Genomic DNA, 15,163 nt, shown 5'->3' on the forward strand with positions numbered 1-15,163 from the left:
GTTGGGACTTAGGAATATAGCTTCTTCCTAGTCCATCTCTGATTAAATGTGCTCTTCTGTGTACATCCTGAAAGTGAGCTGGTTCTCTTCATAGAGTAAAGAAAGACATCTCTAGAGGCTATGACTAAGGGAGTATTTTAAACAAAAAAGTCACAAAGCATGTATTAAGAGAGCTGGATTCAAAAGCATGTGATTTTATTGTAGTACACTTTTAAAAACATTTTGTCTTACAGAAAATGCTTGAAGAGATGATTGTTAATTCGCACTAAGGCCTGGAACTGCCTATTGAACAAAAGTCCTGACCAGGCAACATACGAATGGCCCAAGGAAGCCAGCAAATTGATTTTCAGGTTTTACATGACCTGCGCCAAAAATTTCCTGAGGTACCTGAAGTTGTTGTGTCCAGATGCATGTTACAGGTCAGTGCTATGCTGTTACTGGTTTTATAGACATGTAATCTAGTATGGATATTTAAAATTACTTTAAAAGGTTTTTCCCATTAACATGTTAAGTGTAGATTTCCTATAGTAGATATTTTTCTTCATCCCGATTTTACATTACCTGTTGCTTTTCTTTCTATTTGCTTTTAGGTATTCTTGTTTCGCCCTTGTCATGTTGCACAACTTTTTGAATCTTAGTTAAAGTTGTTGTTTCCTCAGATTTAAGAAATGTATACAATCTCTTTCATAAGGACCTCGTATAAAGAATTTACCACTTCCACCATTTGATTGCACTGTAATTTTGGTGTCCCCCCATACAAGAGCATCCAGTCTGCCTAGGAGTTGGAGAATCTGAAATGCCTCTTCATATGGTTCTCCAATGGCAGCCCTAGGAGCCATTCCCTGTAGCTCCTGCTTGTCTGCATATTCAGTGCACCTCCAAGTACAAGAGGTGTAGAGGTGGCTGGGTGGAGTTTTCCTTGGGCACTGGGGTAGGATGAGGTAATAGTCTCTCTCCCACTTCCTTCACCACGATATGAACAAGAGTCAAGGCGAGGTGTTATTTCCTTCCCTGAAGGCATTCATTGTGCTTTTTACTACTCTGACAGTTTCATATCTGACACAGAGCTGTGAAGAGGTTATGGGGGGGGGGGCGGGGGGGCAATTGTCTAACCCTTCATGGGGCCCTGCCAACTTTTAACAGTATTCTCACCATGAACAAAGGTGGGCATGCCAGGGGGCGGGGGGGAGATTCAGGATGGAATGGAGGCTTCAGTGTAACTCTGGGGTGGCAACTTATGGCCATCCAGATGTTTTGGCCTACAGTTCCCAGTATAGGCAATGGTGAGGGATTATGGGAATTGTAGGCCAAAACTTTGGGGCAGGGGGAGAAGTTGCCAGCCCTGGCCTGTTTATTAGCACTGCTGGACTTTTCCTCTATCTTCTCTCAGTTCAAGTCCTGTTCATAGTAGTAGCACTGGGAATGGGGATACTCCCTCTGACCCTGCTGACCTGATACTGCCACAATGTAGAATCATAGAATACTAGGGTTGGAAGGGGCCTACAAGGCCATCGAGTCCAACCCCCTGCTCAATGCTGGAATCCAAGTCAAAGTATCCCTGACAGATGCCTGTCCAGCCTCGTCTTGAATGCCTCCAGTGTGGGAAAGCCTACTACCACCCTAGGGAATTGGTTCCATTGTCGTATTGCTCTAACAGTCAGGACGTTTTTCCTGATGTTCAGCTGGAATCTGGCTTCCTGTAACTTGAGCCCATTATTCCGTGTCCTGCACTCTGGCATGATCGAGAAGAGATGCTGGCCTTCCTCTCTGTAACAACCTTTCAAGTACTTGAAGAGTGCTATCATTTCTCCCCTCAGTCTTCTCTTCTCAAGGCTAAGCATGCCCAGTTCTTTCAGCCTCTCCTCATAGGGCTTTGTTTCCAGTCCCCTGATCATCTTTGTTGCCCTCCTCTGAACCCTCTCCAGTTTGTCAGCATCCTTCTTAAAATGCGGTGCCCAGAACTGGACACAGTACTCTAGGTGAGGCCTAACCAGTGCTGAGTAGAGGGGAACTAGTATTTCCCGGGATTTGGAAGCTATGCTTCTATTAATGTAGCCCAAAAGAGCATTTGCCTTTTTTGCAGCCACATCACATGGTTGGCTCATATTCAGCTTGTGATCGACAACAGTTCCAAGTTCCTTCTCACGTGTAGTACTGCTGAGTCAAGTATCGCCCATCTTGTAACTGTGCATTTGGTTTCTTTTTCCTAGGTACAGAATTTGGCATTTATCCCTATTAAATGTCATTCTGTTCTTTTCAGCCCAGCGCTCCAGTCTATCCAGATCACTTTGAATTTTGTTTCTGTCTTCCAAAGTATTAGCTATCTCGCCCAATTTTGTGTCATCTGCAGATTTGATCAGTATTCCCTACACCTCCTCATCCAAATCATTAATAAAAATGTTGAAGAGCACTGGGCCCAGGACTGAGCCCTGCAGTACCCCACTCATTACCTCTCCCCAGTTTGAGAAGATCCCATTGATAAGCACTCTTTGAGTCCGATTCTGTAGCCAACTGTGGATCCACCAGATCATTGTTTCATCTAGCCCACTTTGAACGAGTTTGCTCATCAGGATATCATGGGGCACTTTATCGAAAGCTTTGCTGAAGTCAAGATATATTATGTCTACAGCATTCCCACAGTCCACAAGGGAGGTTACCTGATCAAAAAATGAGATCAGATTCGTCTGGCAGGATTTGTTCTTGACAATTCCATGTTGGCTTTGAGTAATCACTGCATTGTTTTCAAGGTGCTTATGGATGGATTGCTTTATAATCTGCTCCAGAATTTTCCCAGGCATTGATGCCAGACTGACTGGTCTGTAGTTCCCAGGTTCCTCCGGTTTGCCTTTTTGAAGACAGGGACAACATTAGCCCTCCTCCAGTCATCTGGCACTTCACCTGTCCTCCCATGATTTCTCAAAGAGAATAGACAGTGGTTCTGAGAGTTCTTCTGCCAGTTCCTTTATTACTCTAGGATGCAGTTCATCTGGCCCTGGAGATTTGAACTCATTCAAAGTCATTAGGTGTTCCTTGACCATATGCCTATCGATCTCAAGCTGCCATCCTGCCCCTTCAGCCTGTACTTCACCTTTGCCGGGGGGTCATAGACCCTCTTTTGGGAGAAGACTGAGCCAAAGTAGGAATTGAGCACTTCTGCCTTTTCTTTGTCATGTGTTATCATTTTACCATCCTTATTTAATAGCTGAACCACCATCTCTTTCCTTTGCCTTTTACTATGCACGTAGCTGAGGAAAGCCTTCTTGTTGCTTTTAGCATCCCTCGCTAACCTTGGCTAGTTCTCAGCTTTAGCCTTCCTGACGCCATCCCTGCAATTCTGTGCTACCTGCCTGTGCTTGTCCTTTGTAGCTTGGCCTTCTTTCCACTTCCTATATGTGTCCTTTTTTGTTTTCAGGTCATCTCTAAACTTTTTGTGAAGCCACTTTGGCTTCTTCGGTTGTCTTCCACTTTTTTTTCTTGTTGGAATTGTTTGTAATTGTGCCTTGAGAATTTCCTTTTTTTAAAACTCCCACCCATCTTGGACTCCTTTTCTCATTAGAGTCGCTTGCCATGGGACATTACTTAGTATTGTTCTGAGTTTATTAAAATCAGCTTTCCTAAAATCCAGGGTACACGTTTGACTACACCCGGCTTTTGCTTCCCTTAGAACCAAGAACTCAAGTATAACATGGTCACTTTCCCCCAGATTTCCTGTAACTGCTACTTTATCCACTAAGTCATCTCTGTTGGTTAGGATCAAGTGAAGAATAGCCGATCCTCTAGTTCCTTCCTCTACTTTCTGTAGGAGGAATTTATCCGCCACACAAGTCAGGAATTTCCTGGAGAGGCCATGTTTTGCAGAATTTGTCTCCCAACAAATATTGGGGAAATTGAAGTCCCCTATGACTACTACATCATGCTTCCTTGAAACATTGACAATTTGCTTTTCAAAAGTTTCATCTTTGTCTTCTCCTTGATTGGGTGGCCGGTAGTAGACTCCGACCACCATGTTCCTTTTATTCTTTGCTCCATTTATTTTGATCCAGATGCTCTCAATGGGGCTACCAAGCTCATCCTCCTGGATTTCTGGATACGATGGGGGAGTCTGACATGATCCCTCCTCTATTGCTTGACCTAAGCTAGCCATAAGATGTGCATGTATACTAATTTATAATATGGTTATGAATAGGAAAAACTCTGTAGACTAATCCTCTGGCCTTGTGTTATTAATTTTAGTCTTCTGATTTAAAATGTTGTTTAGGATTTCTGTAACTTTTAAAAGTAGTTTTTGTAGGGTGATGTGTCACTGAACATTTATAAGGTCTCTGTGAACAGCCAACCAAATTGACTTCAACTGATAAGACTTTAACATAAATCAAGTTACAGGTAGTGTACGTGTGCATGCTCACAAGTATTTCTGCAAATCCAGGAGTGTGGCTTTCCTGTATTCTTATAGAGTAAATAGGAAGTCATGCCTCTCTCCGGGGATCCTTCCCACAGAGCAGTTGGTAGTACTGGCCCTATTGGGGAAGGGAGGGACAGTCTAGCTGGAGCAGAGATCTGAGATTGTCCTTGCTTGCATGCCTGCCTCCCTCTCCTCTTAAGGGCTTGGGATTTTTTTACCCCATATTCAAATGTAGAAAGGAGCTGCTGGAAGACACTTAGGTCAAATTACTTCCTTCCTTATAGTATGCAAAACTGCATATGGTCATGAGTTCAGCTCTTATTTCATAGACTGCTTTCTATATTATCCACAGAGAGACAATGTGTCTCAAGATGCTGGAAAAGATTACTTTATTTATGATAAAACCCAACATGTTTCAGCCCTGATATTTTTAGGGGCATTGTTCAGGAGTAGATTTAAATTTTCCTCAGAGAAAACAGTGTGTTCAATTCAATAACTGGCAGGACGTTTTCCACCATCTTGAGACATGTTCTCTCTCTGTGGATCTGTGGTGGATGCTTTCCAGTTTGTTTACATTCATTGATTTCTATATTATACTTCTTTTTCTTTTTGTCAAAATGAAATCTTTTCCCTGTGAATCTAAAGGATTTTCTTTGTCTGAAGAAGAATCTCTTTTACCTTCCTGCACTATACTGTACTGGGAAATTCAGTTTGGATCTGTAGTAAGATAGGATGGGAAGTTTGCAGTAATATTGAAAGGAGGGGGATGGACAATGCAAGGGTCTGTGCTGGCTGAAAGATTACAGAGTCGGAAGAGGCTGTATTCCATGTTGTGATATATCCATAAACACAATGGCCATGTTTGGAAGATCAGCAGGGGAAACAACATAGTATGGGTTTCCTGCACCTCTGCACATGCCAGTTGCATGGCTGGTATTTCCCTAATTACCTGTGCTGCGTTGTGGTTTGCCATGACATCCAAACCTGGCATGCAACATGGTGGAGGTGCTTTCTCACCCCCCCTCCCACAGCTGCTACTACAAGCCATGGGTTGTAAGGTGGGTAAGAAGCTACACCTGCCATACCGTGCGCCAGGTTTGGACAACATGGCATGAGTAATTAGGGAAATGCCAGTCATGCAACCAGCACGTGTAGGAGCAGGGAAAACAACCCATCATACATTGTTTACCCTGTTGATTGTCCAAACCTGGTCAATATGCATATAATCTAAACAATGTTCCAGCCTCACTGATGGAAATATCAATATGATTAGATTGTACCCTGATAAGGCTGAAATTTGATATACATATAGTAGAATAAATTCGTGTTACTAGAAATACCTGACGATTGGAAATTCATAAACTTCCCCCTCAAAATCAGTATTTCCTCAAATGGTTAAGGTATTTCCAAGCCACTCCCAAAATTGAAATTTGGTACATGTGTAGCACAAGGCACATTGAGTACTAGACAGAACTGAAGTATGGGGCATGTTTACGTTTGGGATATGAAATTTACCTCTTAATTGTTGTTGTTGTTGTTGTTGTTCAGTCGTGTCCGACTCTTCGTGACCCCATGGACCATAGCACACCAGGCCTTCCTGTCCTGCGCTCTCTCCCGGAGTGTGCTCAAGTTCATATTCATTGCATCAGTTGATGCTATCTAGCCATCTCATCCTCTGTCATCCCCTTCTCCTTTTGCCTTCAGTCTTTCCCAGCATCAGGGTCTTTTCCAGAGAGTTTTCTCTTCGCATTAGGTGGCCAAAATATTTGAGCTTCGGCTTCAGTATCTGTCCTTCCAATGAGCACTCAGGGTTGATTTCCTTTAGGATTGACTGATTTGACCTCCTTGCAGTCCAGGGGACTCGTAAGAGTCTTCTCCTCTTAATATTAATATTAATATTACCTCTTAATAGAGGCCAGCATTCCAGCAAACTGGTACAACTATAATTGCAGAATGCAAGCTTAGTTATTATGGGTTCTATCCAGCTGACTTCCACTGAAGCAACTGGACTTCTCTTTCCTCCTCCTCCGCCCCAGGCACTCCCCAATTCTAGTCTAGAGGGTCTCCCAACCTCCCAGAGCAGATTTGGCGGGCTGCAAGGCGGGAGTGGGGAGTCTGTTCTGCTGGCAGACAGGCACAGTTGGATACAGCCCCCTCTGTCTGTGTGTCTAGATATATTTTTGGTGTTTTTTTGTGGGAGTCCAAACGGTGAAGGAGGATGGGAACGGGTATCTTTCATTGATAAAGACCCCCTGCCACTGCAGGAAAATATTGAGGGGTCAAACAACCCCATACCTCCACCAAACCAACCGCTGGGGAGGAGGGTGCAGGACATGTGCACTACCTTCATGTTGCTCCAGAATTTTGGCAGCAAAGAGCAGTGTGCAAGAGCAAGCCCTCGGCTGGTCAGAACTTGTGGTATGAGGCTGGGATTTAAAGGAGAGAAAGAAATTCAGCTTAGAGATGTGACTTCTGAGCCCAATCTCCCTCCATAGGATATACTAAGTTATGAGTGAGAGTGCCCTATCAGAATTTAAAAGAACCAGAAGGGCATTTAGCCTCAGAAGGTGGATTTGATTTGAATAATCAAGAATAAAACTGATTTAAATCAAGGTTTCCCATCTTGAAATAGATATATATTCCTGGATAGGTGTGTGTATATACACTTGTCCAGTATTAACTAGGTACAAGAACTATTAACTAGATACAAGGACAAATAAAACATATTAGTTTTCAACTTAATAGAACATTTGTACAATCTGAAAATACAATTCAAAACCTTTGATCTTTTAGCATTTGAGAATTATATCTGTTTATAGCCAGATTTCTACTTGGCTCTTTCTGCACATGTGCAAATATAATAAAGAAGATCACTTCCTTAAATGCTAAGGCTGCAATTCAATGTACATGTATTTTGACGTAAGATCTACTGAACAAAGTGAGACTTACTTTCAAATAAATAGAGGGTTGCACTGTAAATGTCCAGAAATTTCTAGAAGCACCAAAACCCTGTTGCAGACATAAATCCTGCACCATGATTGGATCTGAAAATAAAATGGACAGAGGAATTCAAGGAGAGAAGGTGAAGGAGAATGTGAATTAATGGGTAACTCAGAACTCCCTACCTCCTGACCATGGCTAAAGCAGCATTGTGTCTGCTCTAGTCCTGTAAGTTAACGCAGAAGCTAAGTTTCAAAAACTTCCTGGCTGCTTCTAAGTAGTATTAGCTGGATGGGGTCAGATGTGTCCAATATTCCTTCCTTACCAGCATTATGCACTGTTACATAGTAATACTACATAAACTCAGTGTACATGTTTACTGATGCCCCACCCCACTTGGGCTGCTACTGTCACATCCTCCCAAGAACCTGATACTAGTATTTTATCTATCATTTAAAAAACATACCTGATTATACAAAACAGAAAATAAATGATTACATAATAAGGGAGGAAATGGGGCTCTTTGTGGCTCCTTTGCCATTGAAATTATGGGAGAAGAAAAATTATTCTCTGAGGGTATACATCCTCCAAACCCCAATCCCATCCTATTAGGATCTTTTGAGCAGCAGGGTGGACCCCCACTTTGCTGCTGAAAGGATTAGTTAGAATCGCCTTTAGAGGACATATGTTGTGTTGCTGGCATCTTCTAAGACCAGTTTCCTCCTTTCTAAAGGGAATACTTTTTCATGCTGGGGGGGGGGGGGCGTTTATTGGCCATTGAGGACAATGCCTGCCTGCCTGCCTACCTCCCTCTCCTCTTAAGGACTTGGGATTTTTTTACCCCATATTCAAATGTGGAAAGGAGCTGCTGAAAGGAGGTGGTATGCATCCTGTGAGCCAAACTTACACATTCGATAATGACAGGGGCTTACCATCACCTACGTCCAACTCATTACAGCTAAATTGCTAGTATATATATTAGCAATATATTCTGTCTGGCTGAGTCCTTGCCGTGTCCATCTCCTTCCCTTCCGTCACATTCCTCATCTCTCAGACTCTGCAGTCACCTGTTCTTGCTATCAAATCATGTTTCTCAAATATTAACATTCATTGGTTGGGATTACTGTGTAAATTAATAATTTCAGCAACAATAACATCAGTCATTAAAACAGAGGTTGAAATAATTAACACCTTGTGGATATTTATCATGTATTGACTTCATAGCTTTCTGTCTTTTTTAAACCCAGACTTGTCCTTTAACCCCAACCAGCAAAATGGAAACTACTTTAAAATTTGTATAGTGTTTTTCCCTTCCCTTCTGTTTTTTCTTCATTTTGTTTTGCCTGTCTTCATACAGTGCCATATTTCTGAAAGATAGTGTTTAAGTTCTTGAATTAAATGTGATGAAACTGTATGACTTCTATTAATACCATCTTTTTTGTAATTTCTTATAGAATAATAATAACTTGGATGCCTGTTGTGCAGTTCTCTCTAAGGAGAGCACAAAATATCTTTACGGTGAAGGAGACATTGGTTTTTCAGATGATTCTGGGATTCCCAGTCTGCGAAATCACATGACATCCCTTAATTTGGATTTGCAGTCACAGAATGTGATTCTCCATGGAAGAGAAGGAAGTAGAATGAATGGAAGTAGGACTTTAGCGCATAGCATTAGTGATGGACACCTTCAGACCAGCCAGTCCAACAGCGAACTGTTTCATCAGGAACCACAGTCAGCTCCAGTCCAAGTTCCACAGGGATTCTTTGGCATATCTAATACTCTTAGTACTTCTAATCCAGGGCAGCATTTTGGATTTCATTTGGGGAGTAAAGGAGCATCTAGTTTGGCTCAGCAAGCACCTAGATTCAATCCTATTATGGTAACTTTAGCCCCAAATATTCAACCTGGTCGGAATACCCCTACATCTTTGCACATACATGGTGTACCTCCAATAAACAGTCCACAAGGCAATTCTATATATATTAGACCTTATATTACCAATCCAAGTGGTACAGCTCGCCAAAGTCAGCAAAATCCAGGCTGGACGTCTCAGTTTAATGCTATGCATTCTCAACAAAACTACCAGCCTTCACATGCGAATCCCTGGACAACTATTCCCACAACCAGTTCCTCGCAACATACCTCATCACAGCAGTCAACGCAACCAAACCAGCAAGGTCATCAGACTTCCCATGTCTATATGCCTATAAGTTCGCCTACTACTCCACAGGCACCTACAGTTCATTCATCTGGTAACTCACAATCTTCTTCCACCCAGAGCCAATACAATATTCAAAATATCTCAACAGGACCTCGTAAAAACCAAATTGAAATCAAACTTGAACCACCACAAAGAAACAATTCTTCAAAATTGCGTTCAACTGGCCCTCGCTCATCCTCAAATTCCTCTTCCACCAACAGCCAGACTTTAAGTAGAAGTCAACCTACTGTTTACATAGCTGCCAGTCCCCCAAATACTGATGAAATAATCGCACGAAGTCAGCCTAAGGTCTACATTTCAGCCAATGCTTCTACAGGAGATGAACAGCTTGTACGGAATCAGCCCACACTGTTCATATCAACAAATCCAGGAGTTACTGCCACATCTAGGAATATGTCTGGTCAAGTAAGCATGGGACCTGCATTTATTCACCACCACCCTCCCAAGAGCAGAGCAGTGGGCAACAATGCCACTGCCACTTCTCCCCGAGTGGTGGTAACACAGCCTAACACAAAATACACTTTTAAAATTACTGTTTCTCCAAATAAACCCCCTGCAGTTTCACCAGGTGTGGTGTCCCCAACCTTTGAACCTACAAATCTTCTAAACCTTCCTGATCACTTTGCAGAAACGGAAGGTATCCAACATCTTACTGACCCTGTTTTAGCACATGTCGATAGGATTAGTGAGGCACGAAAACTGAGTATGGGATCTGATGATGCTGCCTATACACAAGGTAATACTTTTATGTAAGTTGTAGAGATCTCTGCCTTGTTGTCTTGATCCATTAATTTAAATTTATTAGCCACCTTTCAAAATGCACATTTTGTCAAGGCGGTGTAGTTTGAAAAGCCTTCTGAATAAAATACTGTTTTCCATTTGACATGTTAAAAATCTTACTGCCAGTGTCTGCATGGGCATTGATGACTTATGCTGAATATCTGAAAATATTGGGTTGTATCCAATGTTAGTCTAACATAACTCGTATTCATTTCAGTGGGTCTACTCTAAGTAGGACTAACATTGGATGCAATCCATTTGTTAAATTAGCCAGTTTGGAGAAACTATTTTGTTCACAATTGTGGAATAGTGATGGCTTCACCCTCTAATCTGTTATTCTGAAAGAAGCTTCTAGACTTTTATTTTAAGCAGAATGTCTGTCAAATTGGGGGATAAATCATTCACAGGCACATCTTTATTATTTATAGTTGAAGAGAGTTTGCTTTTGAAAACTGGTATTTTTAACTTACTCTTCATAAATGTCTTACAGTCGTGTGTGTTAAAATTGCATGTAAACAAATATTAAGGTCTTTATACAAAAGTGGTTAACACGATTTTACTGAATTGAAGTTAAAACCAGTGATTCACATGGTTTGACAAGGATATAACCTGCCAGTACAATAGTTAAAATATAAAGGACTTCAGAAATGTGAAAACGTATAGAAGATTATTACTTTTAACACTCTGGAAATTATTTTGTAGGGGTTAGGTTAGAATTCTCCAAAGAGGATAATGGTGGCATAACAATTCTTGTGTGAAGATCTGTAAAGAATTCAGAGGTTGGGAGGGTAGGGGAAAACTTAGTTATGATAAGCACAAGTATTATATGTTTGTTCTAACATATTTCTTACCTATCAAAGTAATCATTTTGGAGTATTTATTATTTATTTATTTACAACATTTGTATACTGCTCCACATCTAAACAGAATAACATTATGCAGTTGACTTTTCTGCCCCACTGTGCACTAAGGTGTCAGATGTTAATGAAATAGTCATTCCTTCTGATTATCCCAGCTGCTCCCACATCTGTGTCCTGTTGCACTAGACATCTGTTTTTAACAGCCTGATACTATGCATATTTGTTCAGTGGGTCTTACTCCCAAAGTAAGTGTGCACACGATTCCAACCTAAAACTTAAGTGCATGAAATAACCATGCAAGGTATCAGTTAAGATCCTTATTCAACTCCCAGGCTGGTTCTGGGGCTGTTTGCATGTAATGGCAACCCATCAGTTTAAAAACCAATGGGTTGTTGTTACATACGAATCAGGTCAGTATCTTGTCAGTTTCATTAAACATTTAAGCTGGTAAATTCATTTCACACCTGCAGCAAGCTTCACTGATATGAAAGTATGTTTCTACTAATACGTTAACCTCGATTCTAATGAGTGCCCTATATTCCTGCTTTGGCTTTGATTATTTGTTTACTTATATTTGTCATCTTTTAGAAATTGAAGTGACATCTTTGTTTAGAAACTGAAATGGGACCATGGTCTATTTTATACAAATGGATCATATAAAACAGTGGTCCCCAACCTTTTTGGGCCCAGGGACCGGTCCCGTGGAAAACAATTTTTCCACGGACTGGCGGGGGGGATGGGACTGGGCCGCAGCAGGGGTGTGGGAGCCCCCCTTACTTTGGGTCTGCAGGGGAGGGAGGTGATCTGCCCCCCCACGAATCCTGGCCGGCTCTGCTCCAAGTCTGCAGAGCTGCCGGCCAGCTCTGGCCGCTGGTGGACTTCCGGCCGCTGGGACGGAAATGGCGTCTGCGCGGACGCCATTTCCGTCCCAGCGGACGGAGCCGCCTGGCAGCTCCGCGGACTCGTAGTGGAGCTGGCCAGGGCCGGCGAGAATTGGGGGGGGATCGCCTCCCCGCCGCGGACCCACAGTAAAGGGGGTTCCCACACCCCTGCTGTGGCCCAGTCCCTAACAGGCCGGTCTGCGGCCCGGGGGTTGGGGACCCCTGATATAAAAGATTATTATTTTGGCATACAAGTGAATTTATGCAAAATTAAGGGGGTGTTTGTTTTTTGAAAGCTGTTTTTCACGTAATGGCAGCAAATTGTGTCTTAATTAATGAACCTATGATTTACCACAGGGTATACCAGGTGAATTCCACAGCCATTTTGAATATTCAACTCCCAATTGTGGCTTGCTACATGATGTCCGAACCTGGACTCTATATGTTAATCATAAGTTAAGCAAACCATAGTTAATATACAGTTAGTAGTTAGGTTAACTGGGTTGTTTGACCCACGGTTAACCTATAGTGTCCAGGTTCAGACATCCCATAGCAACCCTCAATCAGCCTAATCAAAGGTTGAATATTCAAAAAGGCTGCAGAATGCACTAGGGGTTCTTCGCAGTCATGTGCAAATAGCCCCAGTGTTTCTAAGCAGGTATATTCACTTACGTTAAGGGGATCAGCAATTTGCACAAAGCTTCTAATGCATTCACTATCATGGTTTTAAAAACACACACCAAACACCAGTTTTTATTTGTTTATTCAAATAAGGGAGCAGAGTTGAGAAATGTGCTGATTGTGGAGAGCTGCTAAGATTACCTAAATTGCTCTGTGACTGGTATTTCCACGGTGGTAGTATAGATGTATGTCCTCAACTTGTCTGCACTGTCTCAAAGAAGCAAGGATATGGGCATATTGTTCCCTTGCATGTTTAATTACCTTTATGCGTAGGGATCAAAATGTGACTGGACATTTCTTTATTGCACTTTCTCCTGTAAACCCAGTAACACAAGTCACTAATCTTCTCATTTCATAGTGGGATAAGAGGCTGAGAGAGCTCCTTGCCCAAGATGACCACCCAATGTCACAGCTAAGATATACTTTGAAGCCAGGTTAATCCAAAGCTTTCCTACTATACCATGCTAACAAGACACTTGGTTAGTATTCTATCTTTGGTTAGAATATTAACTCGTTTATTTAACTTCAGTTTAAAGCAGAAGTAGGCAAACTGGTGCCCTCCAGAAGTTTTAGACCACAACTCCCAGAATCCCCAATCATTGACCATGGTGGCTGTGGCTTCTAGGATATGTCCTCCAGATGTTTTGGACACTAGATGGCCTAACCCTTACTTAAAGGCACCAGCCTAACACCAATGGGAATTGTTAGTGTTATTATGTTGTCAGAAACCTGAAGACATAACTTCATAATGTTGTTGTCTGAGGACCCTTATGATTTTTTAGAGGTAGGGATTTTTTTAAAGATTACAACAGCTTCTATTTATAGAAGCTGTTCTTGAACCTTAAGCAAATGCACTGACTGCATTAAATCAGTCTTTTCTGTGCAACCACAGGGGCTCAGAATGATTTAATGGGATTTCATCTATAGTGCAGATTGCAGCTTTTGCATGTGTTGAATATAGGCAGGTGTGACAGCTGGCAAATATCCTCACATTTCTTGAGGCCTAGAAAACATCTTCAGATTTACCGATGACAGTTGATATACTCTGTCAGTTTCAGATTACTTGTTAATAAGAAACAGATGCTCAAAATGGTAGAAAAGTGCAATGTGATGGTGAGTTTCCATCAAAAACAACAACAAAAGGGTTATAGTTGAAACTTCAGCTTTTCTGTAAAATTCTTTTCAAAGGTATTCCCTGGTAAAAAACAGTGGGTGCATTATTTTCAGTGTATTAAAGAAGCTTAGGGAAGATGAAGAGCACGCTAATTCCCTTCCATTGTTAGCAGTGATTTAAGTAATTAATTTGACTATTGGGGTGCATCCTCCATTTTGTTGAGGATCACAGTGGTTGGAGGATCACAGTGATTATCACAGTTGTCTAATAAGCTAGATGTGCCACAAATATGTTGCTGAACCAACCATGATCTCCCACCCCCCTGTTTCTCTAAACTGTCCCTCATTTATTAGCTCATAGAATTCAAGTATAAAGAAATCTGTAGCTGAGTTAAGATTTGACTTCCACAAATTTTGGCAGATCATCTTGTGGCTGCTAGGCTCACTCTGTCCTCCTTGTGAGTCAAGACAGGGCTGGAGCCTTCTTTAATGTTGTGCTGAACTTCAGAAGCAACCAGCATTTTCTCTGCTTCCGAATGCCTCCAAAACTCAGCATGGCTTCGCTCAGACCAGGAAAGGGATGAGGTTCGTTCATACAGTTGCACCGAGCTCTGAAGGCACCCTGGTATCACACTGCTTGCTGCTTCCAAGTGCTTCTGAAACCCAGGACAGCTTCGGGGATGGAGTTTGAGGGGCCATATGTAGCTCAGTGGCAGAGCACCGGCTTTCCATGCAGAAGGTCCCAGGTTCAATCCCCAGCAACTCTGGTAGGGCTAGGAAAGAATCCCCCCGGAAACCCTGGAGAGCTGCTGCCAGTCAGTGTTGACAGTACTGGGCTAGATGGACCCATGGTCTAACTCTGTATAAGGCAGCTTCCTATGTTCCTGGCTTACCTTGCTGTGCTCATCAGATATATCGTTGCTACTAGCAATCAGGCAAGTGCCTTTGTGGGTCTCTCACTCTTTCTTTTTGAAAAGACAGGGAGAAGTTGGGTTGCCTTTTCCTTTCTAAATGGTATTGGTAATACGATAGTCACATTTCCTTTTTTCTTTTTGCTCACTGTAGATAAGATATAGTGGTCAGGATGCAAAATGCTACTAAAACTCACACAAAGAGCTTGTGCTGGTTGTGTGGAATTCATGACTTCTTTTCCTTTGATACGTATTGCAAAATGCTTTTAAATCCACCCATCCCCCTCTGAAGAGGAGGATCTTATGAAAGATTATTTTGCAAGCGTACTGTTTCTGGAAAGGAATCTGGCATTTTAAGAATATATACTTTTAT

The 15,163-nt window shown here is 42.0% G+C and overlaps 1 protein-coding gene across 2 annotated transcripts in view; it reads left to right on the forward strand.

The window, feature by feature from the left end:
- The window catches only part of TAB2 (TGF-beta activated kinase 1 (MAP3K7) binding protein 2), an 85,949-nt gene that overhangs the window by 55,615 nt on the left and 15,171 nt on the right, over nucleotides 1-15,163 (forward strand). For both annotated transcript variants that reach the window (XM_084827811.1, XM_084827810.1), the window contains exons 2-3: nucleotides 234-419; nucleotides 8,797-10,300. In XM_084827811.1, coding sequence (XP_084683937.1) covers nucleotides 318-419; nucleotides 8,797-10,300 — 1,606 coding nt within the window. In that variant the 5' untranslated portion in view covers nucleotides 234-317. The remainder of the gene's footprint in view (nucleotides 1-233; nucleotides 420-8,796; nucleotides 10,301-15,163) is intronic.

Source organism: Heloderma suspectum, chromosome 1, assembly GCF_057233095.1.
Source record: "Heloderma suspectum isolate Gila_16-S chromosome 1, 16-S_ref, whole genome shotgun sequence".
Classification (NCBI taxonomy): Eukaryota; Metazoa; Chordata; class Lepidosauria; order Squamata; family Helodermatidae; genus Heloderma; species Heloderma suspectum.